Source organism: Cibotium barometz, chromosome 30, assembly GCF_041138505.1.
Source record: "Cibotium barometz isolate CiBa-2024 chromosome 30, ASM4113850v1, whole genome shotgun sequence".
Classification (NCBI taxonomy): Eukaryota; Viridiplantae; Streptophyta; class Polypodiopsida; order Cyatheales; family Cibotiaceae; genus Cibotium; species Cibotium barometz.
In genome coordinates, this window is record NC_141075.1 from 47,474,208 (window position 1) to 47,495,150 (window position 20,943).

Consider the following 20,943-nt stretch of genomic DNA (forward strand, 5'->3'; position numbering starts at 1 on the left):
TAGTTACCGCGCCAACACTTCCCACATCCATCGTGGTTCCCGAGGTAACCTTTTCGACTCTTTGATTTCCTCGGATTCTTCCTCTTCATCGAGTTTTTCTGCCAGTGAGTATTTGCCCTCGGAAGAGGATGTTGCTCTACCCCCTTCCCATCCCACCCATCCACCACCTACCCGTCCCCAACCTCTTTGTTTTCCTTCCTTCCATTCGTCTCGTACCACTCCCTCCTATTCGCACCCCTTCATCATAAACTTCATCGATCCCCATCCGTTCCAACTTCCCCAGGTTACCCACTTATTTACTCCCACACAGCTCGCCACTTTGGGTTTGCAGGCGTCCACCGTGACAACCGTCGGCCAGCGCCCAACCTTGCCGCCAGCCCATGGGGCACTTTTTATCTTAGTAATGTCTTAGTGATCTTTAGCTTAGTGGTAGATCTGATCCAAGCACACCCTACGTGGTGTGGATGCTTGATCAAGGGAGGGTGTTAGAAGATATGTGATCTAGCATCCATTCTCAGTGTGATTTCCTTAGTGATACCTTAGAGTGTCTTGTTCTAAAGTTAGAATGTTCATTTACTAGAGTAACTAAGTGTAGGTCTAGTAGATACTTTCCTATAGTTGAGGCATCACCTTTTAGGTGAGTTTGGTGAGAAATCTAAGGGAGGTGGAGAGATTTATGGACCCTAGGTGCCTCCTTCTCTTGAGCCTACATAAATAGGGTATACTACTCACACTTTAGAGCTAACTAGAGAGCTAAGTGGAGAGTGTAATGCCCATGCTTTGTGTACTTGCTTAGTGATGAATATACTAAGCGGTCCTTTGTGGAAATACTCTCCTCTTTCCATTTTCCATTAGCTTGTGTTTATGTGATGCTTGTGGTGACCTTGAGTACACTCTATTGCCCATTGGTTACATTTCATTATCATCTAAGTGGTGGCATGTGTTGCTCTAGTGGTGTGAGTTTGCTTATGTGATGATCATTTTCATTGGTTGATTCATTAAATTATTAAGCTCACACCATGTCTTTTAACAATAGCTAATGACAAACATAAACATAGAAGCATGTAAGAATTAGGAAAGGAACAAGACATGCAAGAATGAAGGAGCTCCCATGCGTGAGCTCAATTGTAGATTGTATTATGAAAAGGTGCCTTTACACACTCCCATAAGTCACTTATATACAAGTGGCTTTGCCCGATCGCCCTCACTTCTGGGGTGCCCAAAATGTGTTCCATTTTAAATTCAAGCCTTATATGGGCCGGCTTTTGTTACAATGGTGGGCCTTTGGCCATATACACTGTGAAACATGTGGACATACAAGTTTTAAAACCTTAGTAGCATACAGTTGGCCAGGAACCTAGTGTTTCATACGCGGAACAAACATATAGAGATCCACTATCACCTCATCACAGAGAAGGTCTTGGCAGGAGATATTGATCTTGTGTGTGTTAGCACAGAGGAGTAGGTTGCTGACATTTTCACCAAGAACTTGGGAGCTGAGAAGCTTCACAAATTCCACAGCATGCTTGGAGTCTTGGAGATGGAGTTGAGCTTGAGGGGGAGTGTTGAGATGTCAAGCTCAACCAAAGATGATACTCACGACATTCTCGGTTAACCGTTCCACATTTATATCACTACATTTGGTAGCCAACATGATGAATCTCCACTAGTGATTCTATAGCTGGACTACACCTACATAGTCCACCCAATGAGTTATGGCATACTTATCTGAGACTGAGCTAGGGCGGGATTACAAAGAGTACAAAAAAGGAGTAACACCACTCTCCAGTTGGTCTCCCTCATAAGATGGTAGTCAACCTTCATTTGCCATGTATGAAAGCCTTGACCATCAAACTTGTCTAAATGTATAGAATGGGATTTTTATGAGTAGGAAGGTCTTATCCTCTGGTTTTTCACTATAGGATAGTGTCTAATCCTTTCCAATAGACATTAGGTGCTTAATGACACTGCATAATGACCATTAGTTCAATGCTCCCCCTTAATGACTGTATTTGTAAGTTGGAGGATGCAATTGAATGCTCAAATCTAGGGTGCCGTAATCCACTACAGATGACAGAAAATTGAGGAAATGCTTGATTCTCACCAACCACAGGATAGAATGCCTCAAGATTAGATGATAGAAAACCGAGGAAATGCTTGATTCTCACCAACTAGTGGATAGAATGCTTCAAGATTTGATGTGCGTGCTTCACATAGACCCAAATGAGGGTTCAGCTTCACTCCAGCTGTAGGCGTAGAGCAGAATTCATGATTTTCTTCCGGGCAGATTGCGAAGTTTGCAAAGACAATTTGATGATGCCCTTTGATATGATGTGAGCTTAGGACCTTGGCAAGAGACCTGTCGGTTGGTTTGAAGTAGAAAGCTTTAGAGAGGGAGATGTCCGGTGATATGTAGAGAGGTGTATTCTGGCTAAGAGAAAAAACTAGTTAATCATGGGCTTAATTATCTACTAATGAGCCTTGGATCAAGGTATGCTCTGATACCACTGTTAGGTTGTGATGTAAGAGAGCTTAGGGTGGACAAAAGTGATGAGTAGACATGGTGATTAAGCATGGTACACACACTAAGCAAAATGAGTAATTTTAACGAGAAATGATTAAGACTAATCATCTAATGACTTAAATGATTAGCATAAGCAAGAGTAATTCATTTATTAATTGATGGCCTTAAATTGGCTCCAAGTACAAGCCACTAGGACTGAGGATCCATGCGTTTTTTGAGTAGCTAGGAATCAATTCAAAGAACCCCCATTCTCTCCACAAGCATCTTCTTGAATATAGGAAAAAAGGTGGCTACCCTTGGCATCTACTTAGTGGTGAATGTAACTAGGCAAAACTTGATTCTTTTACAAGTAACGTTTGAACCTTTGAACCTTTAAACCTTTGCTCACTCTAATGATGATGTATGAGTATTTCCTTCTTCCAATATGCCCATCTAAAAACCAAGAAATGGATCGGTGTTTGGTGTCAACACTTTTCACATTGACTTTTGCAGGAAAATGGTGATGTTGGCCATCTTCCCGTGCAATCCTTAGGTACATTGCCTTATGTCTCGTGACCCTTTCCTACAAGGGGAGCAAGTCTTGTTAGCATGATGTTTTTTTTTTGTGTAAAAATCCAGCCATCTGTAGGGATCTTCCAAAGCTTAAGTAGGTCCATGACCTTAGCAGATTTCTCACACACTGTTGCATCAATGGACAGGTCCTCTGCATTTGCACCCAATCCTTGGCCTTGACCCTCTTCAAACTTGGGGTGTTCACTAAACCACTGACATTAGCAATATGTATAATTACATTTCTCATCCTAATGAGGGCCTTGAAGCTATTCTTGAAATGACAATGGCTTCTTATTAGAATGAGAAATGTGCAGTGGCATGTACACCTCTTGCAAGTGCTGAGGTTTTAGTCACTGCCACACTCACTCTTTGTACATATTGTTCACCAAGTTCCCTGTATTATTTGTGAAGTTGTACTTGACGACGATCTATTTTACCAGTAAAAAAGAGTTTTTGCTTTTGAAACTAATGCATGAGGTTGTTTATTTTTATTTATGTTTATTCCACCCTTACAGTTATACAGACATCTTCTTCAATGGTTTATGAAATTATATTCTAAAACGAAAACATAAGCAAGTAGCCCTATAACTATGTTAAGAAAAACTTGTGACCAAATATCTTGGAGTGTATAGTGATTCAACTTTCTTAAAGAGATGTTGCTCAAAAAAATTTCATGAAAAGATTTAATAATCTTTTGGTTCATTAAGTTCCTGAAGATTATAAAATTTATTTATCTTATACTCTATGTTTACTTCATTTGGGGTGCATATGAGACCTACATTCAGAGGAAACAAAACTTTTATGATTTACTACTCTGAGGCACCATTTCCTGTTGCTTATGCACAAGTTTTTGCAAAATATGGTCAAGTCAAAACTTTGACAAACTTTAATCTCTCATGGGAACCGTCAGAAGTGTACACATCCTTGTCTTCTTTGGAAGATTTGCAGTCTTCTTCAAACTCGAGTAAAATGGATGTGGTGGGTACAAGTGGTGTTATCAACTCCGCACTTGGTTCGTTGATTTACATCGGGTGATTAAATCTAGCTTGACCATCAATTTCATCTTTCATTTGAGTTCCAAAAATTTCATTCTAAAATGTAACACCAAATCTTTAACATTTCACCTTTACATGAATTGAAGATAATGAATGCTTAAGAAAAGATTACTTCTGGAATGGTTGCTATGATATATGATTAAAAAAAAAAACTTTGGCAAGAAAGGGACTTCTATTAAGTATGAATTGTAGCTGAAGTCTAGAAAATGAGAAATAAATCCTCATCCTAGAGTGTATGGTGATCTCAACCAATCTGGTGCATTATGATGCCAAGAGAGTCCTGTGGGAGTCATAGCGAAGAAAATGTCATGATCCCACTCTGCATAAATATAGTGCGCTTTGCTGGCGCAGATCTCGGTGGCCCCTGTATAGGAGTCCATGTGACCATAAGAGTATGAACAATATGACTCCATATGGTGTATATGGACCGAGCATCATATATCTCAATAGCTCTAAAGCCTATATGCATTTGGCTCTTGAGATCTATCAGGCTATAATACTAGCAATGATCTATCTCCCAAATGGTAACAATGCTTTGTAGAGGTGGTGTATACTGCAACTGAGGAATACCATGGAGTGCACACCTCTGAACCACACCTCTACATACCATGATTAAACGATCCGAATCTGCTCTCTCGAAGAAAATCTATGGGCAAGACTGAGCAAGCCAAGCAATAGTGCCCCATGTAACATATGTCATAGAGTGGTCTACCCATTAGCTAGATCGCTATAGGAACTTAGATCCTTTGTGCTGCTCTGTACCCCCATAACCATAATGTACTTTCCTCTAAAGCTGGTGTGCCTTGGGATATGTTGGATCAGCACCAAAGATAGCTTTCCACTGATTAATGGGAAGTCTACCATGTAAGAATAACCAAAAGAAATTGAATATGGTTCCTCCTGTATGAGTGTAAAAGTCTGTGCTAGAGTATCTTGTGAATGAAGGGGTTAGTTTCATACCCCCCCTAATGTGGTCTAAGAGTGGGAACCCCTTTAATCTCTCTAAGTAAGAGCAGTGGCATTACATACAATATAGTTGAAGGAAGACGGGTTCTTTTGAAATCAGCAGCATGAATCCACTCCCACTCACCAAGGTTCAAATGAAGATATCTAATGGGAGAGTGACCATACAGCCATGAACACCAAGAAGCCTGAGTCACAATCGAGTGACTCACTGCTCTCACTGGTATAATGCCCCTCATGTCACATCTAACCAATCTCCACCTTGGCTGAAGAGAGTAGGAGACACGATCCCCTTCCTCCACTTGGTCCAATAAACCAAACACGTGAAGAGGCACTCGTCCTGGAAAAAACTCCCAACCATGTGGGATGATGTACATCATGGAATGTACCAGTGATCAATCATTGGGTATTGCTGCTTCAATCTGCTCAATACGTCTATGAACCCTTTTGAGATGGTGAGTGGATGTCAATCTTTGCTCATCTAGGAGACTTTTGAAATTCTTCCAACCAAGAACTGTTGCTTCACAACTTCACTGCCATCTAGCCACTGCATACATCCGGCTGCACACTACACCGAAGGGTCTGCCAACATCATCTCTAATAAGGTCGTTCCATGTAATGGACTGGTTGCCAACCTCATCCTCCAATACAGGAGGTCTGTGATGTAAAAAAGCTCCTATGCTATCCCAAGCTCTAATAATGGATGATACAAGGTGAGAGGAGGGCAAGTCCATACTCTGCCTCAAAGAAGATTAAATGTGCACCATGCATCTAGTCTTTACCACTCCGAGGAGTACATTTGGAGATATATGATACATGAAAAAGTCCTTCCAAGGCTCTGTGGTAGTTCCATCTCTCTTGTTGCTACACTGTGTTGTATGAGTGCCTGTTTTTGTGTTGACTACTATCAAGAGGCATGAATGAATGGGGATCTAACCTGGGCGGTAGTTCCAAACCACCTAGTCGGCTCTTGAAGAGCAACGACTATCTCTACTGTGCTCCATGTGATAAGTCAACGCAGAGCATTGAGCTCCGGTCTGCCCATACGCAGGGGAGTTAACTAAGATTATGCCCGGGTTAGATCCCCATTCATTCATGCCTCCGGATAGTAGTTAACACAAAAACAAACATTCATACAACACAGAGTAGCAACAAGAGAGACTGAACTACCCAAAAGACATCCGTCTTTCAAACATTGTCTCACACACCCTCGGTGAGAATCCCCTTCCTCCTTACATCCATACAGGTACTACCCGATTTCAAGAGAAATGTTGAGTCCGTTATCGAAGGGAGGAACCCTGATGGCGTCTAGATGGGCTGTCCGGCCACCAACACTTGGCGATCACGGTGGATCCTACATCAGCAGCAAAGCCCACCTCTTCTTGCTTGCATTCTGAAAAATGTCTGGTTCCAGACTGTCTCAGTCTTGACTCTTCAGACTGTGTTGTCCGGACGATTCATGGTCGGTCCCACACTGTTTCCTCCAACTCGGGATGTGCTGTAGTGCCCTTAGACACAAATGGATGGTCCTTTTTTGGCTGTACCTTGGTTCGTATGCTCTCCTTCGACTTCTAACTGAGGCATGTCCTAGTCCGGTCTTCTCATCTGTCCTCTTGAACTGAACCTCAATCGGCCTTGCGTTCGGATACTTGGCCCTCACTCTTGCTATAGCGGCTATTGCCATGTCGGCTGCAAAGGCGTGGGGTTCTCTGTGCTCCGGAAAGATGGCATCATCTTCAAAAATTGTGTGTTCTGGTTCTCTTTTTCCCTCTCTGTTGGCCCTGCTCCACTTCCAACCATATCGTGGTATTCCTGACTGGTCCAATCCTGTCACTCCCTTTGATATTTCTACCAGCATACTCCGTTGGTGAGGGGCAGTGACAGTGTTGCTCCTTGCTTGAGCTGTTGCCTCCTCACCTGGATCGGCTCGTCATAATTTTCCTCCACTCCCCCGCACGACTTTGGATCTAGCTTTGTGGTCTGCACCAGGGGATGGGTTCGTGTGCTTGTGGCCTTATCCATCCTCTGCAGGTGCTTTCAACCTTGTGGCCTGATCCATCCTCTGCAGGTGCTTTCAACCTTGTCATGAAATCAATTATTTCATTCCAGTTGGGACGCTTGATGGCTCCTACTTGCTGTGCAGTGCTCACCAGTTGCTGCATGCACTGTAGTGCTGTTTCCTTCCGAGTACTTTGGCTTTTTTGTCCCAATTCTTCTTGCAGCTTCGATTACTACTCCTTTTTAGCATTCTTCTCCCGGTTGGCCTAGCCTTGGAAATCTAGAATCATCTTATCGTTGGATTGTAATTCCGCGGCATGAGATCTTGTCAAGGTATCTGTCTGTTTTGTTTTAGTCTTGATTTTTGCATTGGCAGCTGTTGATGCTACATTGAGCTCATTGATACTCATCCTTCTAGACCTGCCCCTTGTCACTCTTGTGGGAGTGGCTGCCTCTACCTCTTTCATCAGAGCTTTGAAGGTCTAGCCATCTCTTTTCCGTTGTTACTGCCTCGAGTTCTTCCACCTGAACTCGCAAGGATGCTTCATCATTCACCTTCTCTTCAAATTTCTTTGTGGCCGCCCACGCATGTTCCCTTAGCTGATTTGCGGGGATATGGTCTATTGCTGAGCCTGTCCACAACACTATCTCCTTGCCCTTACCTTCTATTTCTGCTGCTACTTTCTTTCCTTCTCCTCTCATGATTGCAAACTTTCTTTTCCATACTTCCACTTCTTGCCGCAACTCAGCGTTTTCTTTTTGTAGCTCTTTGGATTCCTTGCTTCCGCTCTATCCGGATTCCTATCCTCCCCCTTATGTGGAGTTATCTGTTTGCAAGTAGGTGTGGGTGCTTCCATCATTGATTTCAGTTTCTCCAAATATGCCCCCCACACCTTCCTCAGGTCTTCCAGTGCATGTGTCTCCCACTGTTTCATTCTTTCTGTCTCCAGCTCATAGACTTTTGGATACTCTTCGGCATCCAATACTGCCAGTTGTGCCTCCGCCTTCACCAGCTCTACTTTGTCTCTGTCTGCCCTATTTTGGACATCTGTTATTATCTTGGTGCTCCTTGATCTGTGCGACCTGTGCCTCAGTGCTCACTTGTTGCTCTACGGCTTTGTTCAGCACCTTTGGCATATGCATTGGACTTCCTGATCGATCCTGTCTGGCCATATTTCTTTTTAATGCTTCTACCTCCTGTCCTAGCCCTCTATTGGCCTCTTGGAGCTCTGTTAAGTGCCTTTGTAGGCTCTCCACATGGTTGGCTTTTGCTTTCCTCCTGCGCAGTTCTTCTTGTAATGGTTCTTGCTAGCTTCTCAATTCTTGTAGTGCCCTTGTGCTCCGAGCACATGCCACATCCTTTTCTCTAATGATGGTTTGTAGTTTGAATATTTCTTTGAGGCTCTGTCATGCATTTTTGTAGCTATAATTGCTTGATGCTTTCATGATTCTTCAAAATTCTTTGCAGATATTGCCTCTTAGTGCCTATTGTAGAGATTACGACGCTGATTATGATGGGGTAGAGGTGGGACAAGACCGATGTGACACCTTTCTCTTTCCATCCATGAATTCTTTTACGGGATGCTACCATTGGTTTCCCCCTTGCCTCCATGCGACTTACAACTGGCTCTTCACTTTCTGTGCATGCTAAAATTACACGTACATCAATAGTTTTTGGATCGTGATTGGATGCAGATTCTGTTTCTTGGATTCTTTCCGGTTCCTGATATGCTCTTCCTGCTTGTGTCCTTTCCCGCTCTAACACCCTTCCATGATACGGCTTTAGCCTATATCCGTTCACCAACCTCTAATTCAAAAGTTCATGTTCCCATTTTCTTGATAATCTCGTATGGGCCTGCCCATCTCATTTTGAGTTTTTCTAGATGAGGTCCCATTCTTGAGGAGAACAAAACTGTATCTCATTCAAAGATTTTGAATTTGCTATCCTGTCGACTTGGAGCTTTCTTCTCTTCTGAACAATTTCAGATGCCCATGCACTATACAATCTCTTTTTGTCTAATTTCAGGAGTTGCTCAATCATGTGAATTTCTCATTCTTCCGTGGTTAACTTTTCTGCCACAGCAATTTTGAGACTTTGGGTTAGGAAGTCCATAGATACCATTGCTTTCAGCTTAAACACCATGCTCAATGGTGTGAGTCCTGTCGCATTCTTGTAGGGTGTCTTGAATGCCCACGATGAAGTGTGAAGTTTGGTGTCCCAATTTGTCCCGTTCTCATTCACTGTCTTGATGAGAATTCCTTTCACGATCTTGTTCGTGGATTCTGCTTGTCCATTGGCCTGTGGGTAATAGATTGTTGATTTTTTGTGTATTACCATGTGCTACTATGTTAGCCTCTTAATCACTTCATTCAAGAAATGGCTTCCTTGGTCACTGACTATCTCAATTGGGCATCCGAATCTTGTCATGATTGTGTTGTACAGAAATTTAGCTACTAATGATGCCTTGCAATCTTTTAGATAGTCCTGCTTGGAACATGTTTCTTTCTGTGATTTGCTCCATACATCAAAGCTGGTGTGAGGAGGTTGCTCTACCATAGGTCCCATGGTAGTGGATGCACTCTTCTAGAGAGTCACATACCTCCATCGCATCAATCACATGGATCCCCGCCGCAGGTACCCGAGGCTCGAGTTCTAAAGACAACTAGCACTCGAGGGCCATTCTGGAGTATGGTATGCCTTAGTTTCCACTTGGTTCTCTATATATGGGCTTTGCATGGATTGCGTACCACCCCTTCGGTACATTCTAGACACCCTTCTTTCATCTACACGCGGCAATCTACTGCCAAGCCACCTTGCGGTTTCATGCCCATAACTGTTGGTACGATGATGAATGCTGAGCTACACGCTCTCGTCTTGAGCATGAGATACGGATTGGGCAATTCATGAAGCACCAAGCGCAACGGATTTCCCAATGGCTCACCCAATGCAAGAAACGTGAGTTCTACGCTCGGAAAGAGGATGGGTTATACCGACTTTTCTTAGGGCCGAACTACAAAGAGGCCTGGAGAAAACTCCAAGAACATAGCCCCCCCACACCTAACAACACCTACGCGGATGCCGGACCTATCACCTACCTAGACGCATGGCACTCCTATGCACGCTCCCCCATCAGCCACCTCTACCCCCACCACAAGATCCCTGCTCCACCTCCACCTTCTTCACAAAGGGCATGGTCCTCAAGGCCAATCCTAGACTACGTAATGGGTAAGCCCAGATCCTGAGGGACTGACTACCGAGTACATCTCACATGTCGATGATACCTTGGCACCCCCACTAGCCTACATGTTCAGTAGAGCGGTTTGTGAGGATTTCCACCCTCTTGGTCCACTAACACCATCACCCCCATCCTCAAAGATGGAGATCCTCTTGATCCTAATAATTACAGGACGATCATGATTGGCCAAACTCTATGGATGAGTGCTAGAGGTAGAGCTCAGTTCATTTACAGAGGAAAGAGGTTGCAGAGCGTTAGGAGAGGATGGCTTTTGGTGGAGCTACTCTACCCTTGACCACATCTTCACCCTCCATGCTGTCATTGAGGAGGGTAGAGCATGACATCAGAGGATTTACTGCTACTTTGTGGATTTCCGCAAAGCTTTTGATATTGTACCCTGAGCTCGCCTCCTACATTGTCTACAAATGATACAAGTCCCATTCTGACATGGTTTGGAGCGTCATTGCCCTCTATGAGTCCATCACTGGATGAGTGAGAGCCTCACGAGGTACATCGTAGGAGATTTCCACCCTCTTGGTCCCCTAACACCATCACCACCATCCTATGTTCATTGCCACAGGCCCCCCCCCTCCCCCCTGCCTCTGCTCGTTCGCGCGCCAGCCCCCCACTCCGCTGCTTTCTTTTTTTCGCGCCAGCCCCCCCCTGCCCTTGCCGCCTTTGTTTGTAATCCCCTTGCTCCGCCGTTTGTGTAGCTTGGTTCCTGCAGGGCTTTCGGTTCACGCTTCGCCTTCGACAAAGCTTCAGACACTGATGGAGGCTCCTCCCGCCCCACCTCAGAGGGACTCTTCCACAGTCCCCTCGCCCGCCCCTGAGGATACCCCCATCAGGCTTTCTCTTTCGCCGGAAGAGGAAGCGAGCCTCGCCGCAGAGGTGGAACGCCTCCAGGCACATTCCACCATCATCTGCCGTATAGTCGGCACTCGCCCCAGCAGAGGGGAGATCCGGGATCTTCTCCAGGCCCGCCTTCTCGCAGATGTGGGCAAGATCCTGGACATTCAGCTACTGGGCCGTGGACACTACCAGATCGAGTTCGAGACAGCCCAGAGCACGGCCCAGGTCCTAGCCATGAGTCCCCTGGACATCAGGGGCGCTCGGGCCTTCTTCAGACCTTGGCAGCATGGCTTCGACCCTGCAGCGGCCGAGCAGGGAGAGCGCCTTTTTCATGTCACAGTTTGCTTCCCTGGACTCCGCCGTCGCGAGTACCTTCCGCTCCTTTCTAGGATAGGGGCATTGCTGGGCTCGGTGCTTGAGACTGGCCCCACAACAACTTCAGTGGTGGCTAGAGCAGCTGGCCTGCTTTCAGTCAGGGTTTTGGTTCCTGACATCTCCTCCCTTCCGAAGGTCATTCAGCTACCTAGGATAGGGGGGGGGGATGGATTGATCAGAGAGTGGAGTTCTCGGGGCTCCCGAACCAGTGCTTTATATGCAGGCAGGTCGGTCACCTGGCCAAGGCCTGCCCTCGCAGGAGACCTCGACATTCACCACAGTAGCAGGCGCGCGATGGCCCGCCGCCCACAGATGCGGCTCGGCAGGCAGCCTTTGGGACACCTGCTCAGCCCACGAAGACCTCGGATTGGCAGCCTGGACAGGGGCGCCGTAGAGGGAGGCAGCCACAGCAGAGCAGGCCCAGAGGCGGATGCAGCAGCAGTCACAGTCTCAGCATCACTGGGTTCCAGTGAGGAACAGCTTTGCTCCCCTCTAGGAGGAGACCCCAGCGCAGGCTGAGGATCTGGCGATGCCAGCACCCCCTCCTTCGCCCCCACCCCCCCCTCCCCCGTCCCCCCCTCCCGCTTTGGTTCCGTCTTCGCCTCCTCCCATTCCCACTCCGGTTTTGTCAGTGGCTCCTTCCCCACCCCCTTCTCCCCCCCCCCCTCCCCCTCCGCTCGCCTCAGCTCCCCGGGAGGCCCTGGCAGTGCCCTGGCGCTCACCTGCTGTCCGGCGGGCACTGAGCACCGACCTTGCTCGAGCTCCGTAGAGGAGACCTACCATGCCGATTCGGGCTTCGCGGATATCTTCTATCCGCAGTCGGCTGAGTAGGCTCGACGCTCGATAGCGCTCGGAGGCTTTTGACTACTCCTTCACACGCCTTTTTAGAGCCATTGCCACTGAGTTCTATAGAGACCTGCTCTCAGCAGAGCCAGCCATGGAGGCACGTGATGCTTGCAGATAGACTGTGTGGGCCCATGTACAGAGGAGGGTCACAGATCGTATGCGCACAGTTCTGGGTGAGCCTCTTTCAGAGGATGAGCTGGTTGAGGCTTTGAGGGTCCTTCCGCGCCACAGTTGCCTTGGGGAGGACGGTTTGACGCCAGCCTTTTTCATGCGTTATTGGGACATTTTGGAGCCAGGCCTCCGCAGGGGCTTTCAATATGTTTTGGACACTGGGGTGATGCCACAGAGCTTTTCAGAGGGCTTGATCTTTCTTATCCCCAAGGTGGAGGGAGTGTCTGATGATATTCGGTAGTGGAGGCCTATTACGATCCTCAATACTGTCTACAAGGTCTTGGCCAAGGCCTTGAGTTTGAGGATCCAGCCCTTCCTTGGGGAGTTGATTCATGCTACCCAGACAGGATTCGTCAAGGAGCGCAGTATCCTTGACAACATTTTCACCTTCTGGGAGGCGACGGCCCGAGCTAGATTTCTCGGCGAGGACCTCGTCGTTATGCTTCTCGACTTTGAGAAGGCATACGATAGAGTCGATTGGGGTTTCCTAGAGGGCACTATGCTTCGCCTGGGTTTTGAGCCAGTTTGGATTCGAGGGGTGGTAGCTCTATATTCCACAGCTCGTAGCCAGGTGCTGATGGCAAGAGGACGGGGGCCGAGTTTTGAGTTGACCAGATCAGTCCGTCAGGGATGCCCTCTCGCCCCGTTTCTTTTTCTCTTGCTGAGGCCATGAGTATGTATCTGACAGCAGAGGAGGTTGGTTTGCGGGGACTCCAGCTCCGAGTCCGGGGAGAGGACTTGCTCGATTCTGAGTTTGCTGATGAGACGGGATTATTTTTGCATGGCCAAGAGGCCAATCTCCAACTATGTAAAGGCAATTGGATGGGAGCCTTTACATAGTTGGAGATCCTGATTGCTGTCAGAGCTTCCACTGAGGATGGTAGATGCCTTTACTATGAGATCCAGGATGAGGGCAGACTTCAGAGAGTGGAGACGGAGTCGCCTTTGGTTGCAGAGTGCATCTTTCAGAGGATACGGGTAGTGGCCGCCGCTTCCCGGAAGTGGCATATTGATCCAGACCCTGCAGATGTGGACTCTGATTGGCGCATTTGGGCATATGATGCGCGCCCTTTGGCCCGGCTCTAGTGGGACCCTGGCGAGTACGAGTGGCATGATCCTTATGCATCCCCCAAGGCCGCAGAGATTACCTTTTTCCAGTACACTGTTCGGTTGGGGAGGCATATTAGGATGGTCTCTCCAGCCGTAGCGGAGCATTGGCGGCTACAGGGACTCTCACAGGAGTTCTTGGAGGATTTTTGGGCCAGGCTCTGGGCTAGTCGACAGGCACGTAGGATCTCGACTTTTCAGTGGCTGGTTGCCCACAGGGGCTCTGCAGTTGGTACCTGGCTTGTCTACAGTGGTCTTCCGGCAGCCTGTGTCCGATGCGGCCACTCTTTGGAGACACAGAGACACTGCCTATGGGACTGTCCACAGGAGCAGCAGATTTGGCTGAGGATGCTGCGCATTTTGGTCCCCCTCTCTCTAGAGGGCATGTATACGTGGGGTGCCGCTGCTTGGTCGACATCGTTAGGGCCTGCTCTGGGATACGAGACGGAGCAAGACAGCCAGGCCATCAGATTCATTAGGGGCCAGCCTCGCCGTGTTCCTTCACCGGACTTCTCGTCCGCCGTCTGGACACAGGAGAGGGATCTACGATGCGAGCTCCTCAGCAGCCTCACCATCTAGTTCACCTGGAGAGCCCGGTGTTTCAGGGCCTTTGAGGGGAGACTGGAGCCACCAGCAGAGACCGTTCGGGGGATTTGGGTGGATAGCTTTCTCTACCATCGAGGCGGTAAAGAAAGTAGAGGTTGTAGGGCGGGACTCCTGTAGCTGTGGTATGGGCGGCTGCTGAGGGATATGGTAGAGGCTCTTTGCATATGTGTGCCATGTGTGTGGATCCTCAATCGGGGTACAAGGGCGAGGCTCTCTCATCGTGCGCCATGCAGTGGCTGCATCTCTGCTCATGAGTAGGTGGTATATATCCGAGTACTGTGCCTCCTCATATGCACGCCTCTTACGGCGTGTGAGGGTCCTCATCTGTCGGCTTGCATGTCTCTTTGTAATGGTCCCCAGTGCTCTCTAGGCACGGAGGTGTCTATATAGCTTTTTGCGCTCATCATCATACCACCGATTTTGGGGCATGCTCCCAGATCTATCTGTGTGCAATGTGTGTATAATGGGGGAAGCTGCAGGTGGCGGCCGTATGTAGTAGAGATGACAGCTGGGTGGTGAGTGTGTCTAGAGGTGACAGGGGATCCATCCGGAATAGCCCGCCATATACATGATGCTCATATATGTTTGCCAAGTCATGAGAGAGAGAGAGAGAAAGAAAGAAAGAAAGTTGTATTAACGTCTTCAAAAGGCCAAAATGACCTATGAGACCAAAAGGTTACATCATATCCATGAGGTACATCATCCTGGGTACAAAATAGTAATAAAAAAAGATAACAAAAATCCAGAACTTTAAAATCTGATCTAGGTACATGAGCAGAGAGCTCTCATATCACCCTAATACATCCCTCATGGGCCGCTGTGACATGGTGCTCAAGGTGGTAAAACTGAACTGGCACGAGAAGGTCCTGCGATGATGGGAGAAGGTCCTGCGACGATGGGAGATGATGGCCCGGATCTTCTTGTGGTGGCATGGCCGTGGGCCAGGGCCATGGGGTGTGGGGCGTCCAGCTCTGCATAACTCAGTGGCTCTGGAGAGAGAGAGAGAGAGAGAGAGAGAGAGAAAGATTTTATTAACGTCTTCCAAAAGACCGAACTCGGCCTATGAGACAAATCGGAGTACCTGTATGGGGTATCCTCTGTCATCCCAACAAAATGAAAAAGTACTGAATAAAAAAGCTGAATCTGGGTGTGCAGGGGATGGAGCTCTATTACTAGGAGAATGCAAAGCTATATGCATGGAGTATACAATCATGATATGCAACCTAGCTAGCTCCATCCTGTACCATACTGGGGGTATAAAATGGTATACATCAGTGAAGGGGGTGTCCACAGCTCCCTGAAGAACATGCCTGGGTGTGCTCTGAAGCGAGCCAATCGCTCCGCACCTTCTCTGTGAAACTGAGCTCTGATCTCTGTCATCTCTCTCTGGTATAGACGTGGTGTCCGAAAGCCAGGTGTCCTCTGTCTCCTGCGGGCTCTAAGTGTCTCTGCTCTCTGGAGAGTAATTCCCTGCCGTGTAGGGGCTGGGAGGGGTATGGATCTTTGAAAAAATGTAGTAATCTGTGTCTGTCGCCCCCCCTCTGGAGCTGTCTGAGCCTGTAATAATGTCTCTCTGTGGCGCTGTATGTCTAGAATGTATCTCCCCAGTATGCGCTGGTCTGCTGTCTCAAAGATCTGGCGTAGGGAATGTGGCTCTCTGAATAAAATGGGATATCTCTCTCTGATGGCTGTATATGCTCTGCATCTGCATACATAATGCTCCTCACTCTCCACCTCCTCTCTGCACAATTTGCATACCCTCTCCTCTCGGGGGATCCGTGCTGCTCTGCCAGTCTCAATCTCCAATCGGTGTGATGAAACTCTGAGCTGACCAATAGCCACTCGGGAGCTGTGTGGTAAAAAGCCCTCCATGTATCTAGGCCTCTCTATAAATCCATCATCAGTGATACTCATGAAGTGATCTCTGTAGTATAGCATCTTCGGTGGAAGAGGCTGTGTAGGCGATATCCATGTCTCTCGTGTATAGAGCTGCCATAGATCCTGTCTCAATACTCTGTTCCTCTCACTATGAGAGAGACGGATATGTGGTGCATCCCTGTCATACTGGAATGGTGGTAGATGATCCATGTCTAGGCCATGCTGTGAGAACCAATGTGTGACCTGTGCATACCATGATCCTCTGTCTCCTGCCTCAGCCAACTGTCAAGATGCCTGAAAAGCTCTGTGTGATAATCTGTCCTGTGGCATCTCTCTGAATCTGTCTAGCAGGCATATAGTCTGAAATATGGCCTCTACCATCATAGGAGGCGCAGCAAACTCTGCTCGGATAATGTCATGAGGTACTGACGGTTTGCTGCGTATCATGTGTGCCATCATGAGGGCCTGTGGTCTCTCTATCTGTGTCCACCAATGGGTAGCAAGGCCTGGCGCCCATACTGCTGCTCCATACATCAATGCCGGTGTGACTAATGTGTCAAATAGCCACCCCTTCGTCCGGGGCTCCTGAAAATGCGCCTGGTGGCACTGTCTCTCTAGCATAGCCAATGCTGCATATCCCCGTGTCAATCTAGCTCTGGCTGCTGAACCCATGGTAAAGCGTGTGGCTGCTGCAGAGAAGGTAACCCCTAGGTACACGTATGATGTCACCACCTCCACCTGGCATCCGGCGAGAGTGAATGTCAGCTGACTCCTGCCCTGTCTCGATGTATGAAAGACCATAACCTTGGTTTTCCCAAGGTTCACAGTAAGACCCCTCTGTGTGCAAAAATCATGGAGTGCATGTAGATGCTGCTGTAGACCACCTGGGGACTCAGACACTAATACAATATCATCAGCATAGAGCATAATATGTACTGAGGTATCTGCTAAATCAACTCCATCTCCGCCTCCCCGTGTAATGAAGTCAGCCACCTCATCAATGTATAACCCAAATAGCGTGGGGGAAAGTGGGCATCCTTGCTTCACACCAATGGTGCTAGCAATAGTCTCGGACATACCTCCTGGACATCTGACTCGCCCAAAAACCTGCTCATATAATGCATAGATGCCCCATGTCATATCTGCTCGTATGCCAAGAGACTGCAGGCGCTGAAAGAGCCTCTCTCGTGGTACTGTGTCAAATGCCTTGCGGAAATCCACAAAGCAGCAATAGAGCTTTCTCTTCCTCACTCTGGCCTGATCAATCATACATCTCAAAGTGAATACATGGTCAGTGGTAGAGAAAGCTCTCCTGAAGCCTGCCTGCCCTGATGAACGTAAACCTGCTCGCTCAGCATATAAGCTAAGCTCCTGCTCCAGCACTGCACCATAGAGTTTGGGCAGCACGTGGCCAAACCATAACCGTCCTGTAGTTGCTCGGATCGAGCATATCCCCTGTTTTGTGAATCGGCACAATGGTGTGCATCATCCACTCCGCAGGCAAACCCTCTGCTAGTGCCCTGTTAAACAGGTGTGCAAGAAAAGGAGCTAAAGAATCTATTGCATATATGAGATGCTCACCCTGCAGGCCCATATGGTCGGCGGCCCGTCCATGCTGTAGGCGGCGGATAGCTTCCTGTACCATCGAGTGGGTAAAGAAGCTAGCTGTGGTAGGTCGAGGCTCCTGTGGCTGAGGTATAGGTGGCTGCTGTGGGGCATGGTATAGACCCTCTGCATATGTGTGCCATGTCTGTGGGTCTACAATAGGTGTCGGGGTCCGGGGCTCTCTGAAGTGCCGCCATGAGACAGGGCTATCTCTACTCATGAAGAAATGAAAGATCTCTAGCTCCTGTATCTCTGCGAAGGCCCGCCTTTTGCGGCGAGTAAGTCTCCTCATCTCTCTCCTCGACTCCTGCTCTGTGATGGCTCCCAAGGCTCTCTGTATGCGGAGTCGTGAGAGAGAGAGAGAGAGAGAGAGAGAGAGAGAGAGAGAGAGAGCTTTTATATTCACATAATTTGATGATGTTTTTTTTGAACGAAGCTTGAGTTCGGTTTTAATATTGCAGAGCACCAAATTTTCATGGACTTGACAGAGTTACCTTATTAGTAAAAGATGACGCGGGGCTTGGTGATGAGGCATCCATTGTTATCAAGGTTAACCATATTAATAGTCCTCCATACATTATATCATATCCTTTTATTCTTGTGGATGGACAAACTGGAGACCTTCTAGCTGGAATTGATGATTTTGGTAAGGAGACGTACAATACATCTGTGATTGAAGTCATGGATGATGATATAGATGGTGAAGAAGGTAACCCACCTATTTTTCCATTGTTAAAAAATGTGCAATGCATCTGTGTGATTATATTATCTCGAGGAGAGAAAGGTGTAATGTTATATGATGCTTTTTTTTTTTCATCAAGCATTATTGTGTTGATGAGAGTTCCATGTACTGTTGACTTGTGCGCCTTTTGACCTCTGCCTTTCACTTTGGTCCTTTTTGTGCACCTCTCCACGTGCCCATCATTCCCCTCTTCTCTGCGCAATTCTCTTTTGCCCCCACCATTCAACCTGCACCCGTCCTCTCTGTTTGCCCGCGTTCTTCTCTTCCTCTCGCCCTTTTTTTTTTCCAGGAAAAAAACCCTTCTCTTAGTTAAAGTATGGCAGCCCAAGGGCTAGATGTACATGCTCAAAACCATCAAAGGAGGCAAAACACAAACTAGGGAGGGGTGTTTCCCTCCATGGCTGGCCACTCGCGGAGGAAAACTACCTCATAAAAACAGGGAAAGGCTTGGGGGGGGGGGGGGGGGGGGGTGAAGAGCCAAATTGGCGGTCTGTAATGCCAAGTAATCTCGTTGGCCTGATCAATGAGTAAGGGACCTGTGTGCCATGTGTGCAAGAAGGCCTATCACTGTCTACTCATGGGATCCAACCTGCTATGAAGCTTTTCCCATTGATGGTGGAGGGTATGAATGATGTTTGTCCGAATGGAGCGGATGGACTCACCAGCAGGGGTGAGAGTACCCTTGGTGGCCTCGCTGCAACGGGCCCGCCAGATAAATCTCGGCCAACCTTTCGGCCTCCGGGAGTAATGCAAGTAATGTTAACACTATTTTGCTATGCTTATATTCTAGTATGCTCTAGACTGTTTTAGGTATACATTGTGTCATGAGTGTTGAGAACTCCAGACAGGGCTGAAGCTCTCTCAAGAAAGTGTCCTTGTTTCTGTGGAGCTCAAGCAAGAAGAGCCCTAGGCAACACTGGTCCGGGAAGTTAATGATCCTGGACAGTGGACTAGATCCCTCACAAAACAGACAGTGAAACCTCCCGCGGATCTCATAGTATATTGGGCAGTGGCATATGTAATACTCCTCTGTCTCAACGTCTGTGTGGCATAACTAGCAGATCCGGTCTCTGTCTGAGCTCCTTGACTCTGAAGACGCACTTAGCTCCACCTATCTCCACTATAAGGCGGTGGGATGAAACCCGTATCTGGCCAATCGCAATCTGCATGGATGAATCCATCCTCAGTGAGCGTGAGGAAGTGATCTTTGTAGAAGTACATCTTCGTTGGGAGCTCCAATGGTGTGTCCCATGTTCAATGGGTGTAGAGGCTGAGAAGATCTAACCAGATAACCCGGTTGGTTTTCTCATGAGAGAGTCGGAGAAAAGGGGAGTCCAAATTGTATTGAAGTGGTGGTAGGAGGTCCATGCGGAGCCCATATAGTGAGAACCAAGTGGAAACTAAGGCATACCATACTCCAAAGTGGCCCTCGTGTGCCAGCTATCTCAAGGACTCCAGGGCAAGCCTCAGGTACCTGTAGAGTCCATGTGACTGATGCGATGGAGTTATGTGACTGACTGTTTGGAAGAGTGCATCCAGCTGTCTCCAAGACTCTAGGGCAAGCCTTGGATACCTGTGGGGTTCCATGTGATTGATGCAATGGAGGTATGTGACTGACTATCTGGAAGAGTGCATCCACTACCATTGGGGCTGTAGCAAACTTTGCCTGGATAATTTGGTGTGGGGCTGTTGGTTTGCTGCAGATCATACTGGAGAACATCATGACGTGGGGCCTCTCAACTCGTTATTTATACTCATCCAATAAATCTAGCCCCTAGAAGGCTGCTTCATACATCAAGGCTTGTTTGATGAGGGTATCAAAAGGCCAATGCTTCATCCTGGGCTCTTGGAAATGTTCTTGGAAGCACTACTACTTAAGTAAGCTCAAGGCTGCATATCCCCATTATCCCCGTCACTCTGGCATGTGCCACGGGAAGCATGATGATGCAAGGGCCACCGAAATTGACACCAAGATAGACATAGGATGAGACAATTTCCACAGGATCCCCTCTGTATGTGAAGCTCAATCTGTAAGTGAAGGGGCGAGAAGTATTGAAGACCATTTTATTGGTCTTACCAAGGTTAATAGACAGGTCCCATTGAGTGCAAAAGTCTTGTAAGGCATCCAACTGTCTTTGAAGCCCTTTGGCTGAATCTAAGAGGAGGACGATATCATCTGCATAAAGCAGTATCAGGGGAGAAAGAACGAGAAAGAAAGAAAGTTATTTTAAATGTCTTCAAAAGACCAGTATGTCTATGAGACCAAAAGTGATACAATAGTGTCCATGTAATCTCATCAAGGTACAAAAGAAAACAAGGACTAGAGCTATGACCTGGGAATGTCAAACCCGAGCCATATGATACAATACAAAGTGGAAACATCATCATCATACAACATATGGAGCTAACCCTCCGGTAGGGGGAGGGGGCCAT

General features: G+C 47.5%; 1 protein-coding gene across 23 annotated transcripts in view; it reads left to right on the forward strand.

Annotated features, from left to right (window-relative positions):
- Nucleotides 1–20,943, forward strand: part of LOC147621566 (protein GAMETE EXPRESSED 2-like) — a 210,058-nt gene that overhangs the window by 94,345 nt on the left and 94,770 nt on the right. For 22 of the 23 annotated variants that reach the window (XR_015269849.1, XR_015269848.1, XR_015269850.1 and 19 more), the window contains one exon: nt 18,230–18,477. Coding sequence is in view for 20 of the 23 variants with exons in the window: in XM_086824342.1 (XP_086680468.1) it covers nt 18,230–18,477 (248 nt within the window). In the remaining 3 variants the exon portion in view is untranslated. The remainder of the gene's footprint in view (nt 1–18,229; nt 18,478–20,943) is intronic. The other variant, XM_086824341.1, reaches the window with a different exon arrangement.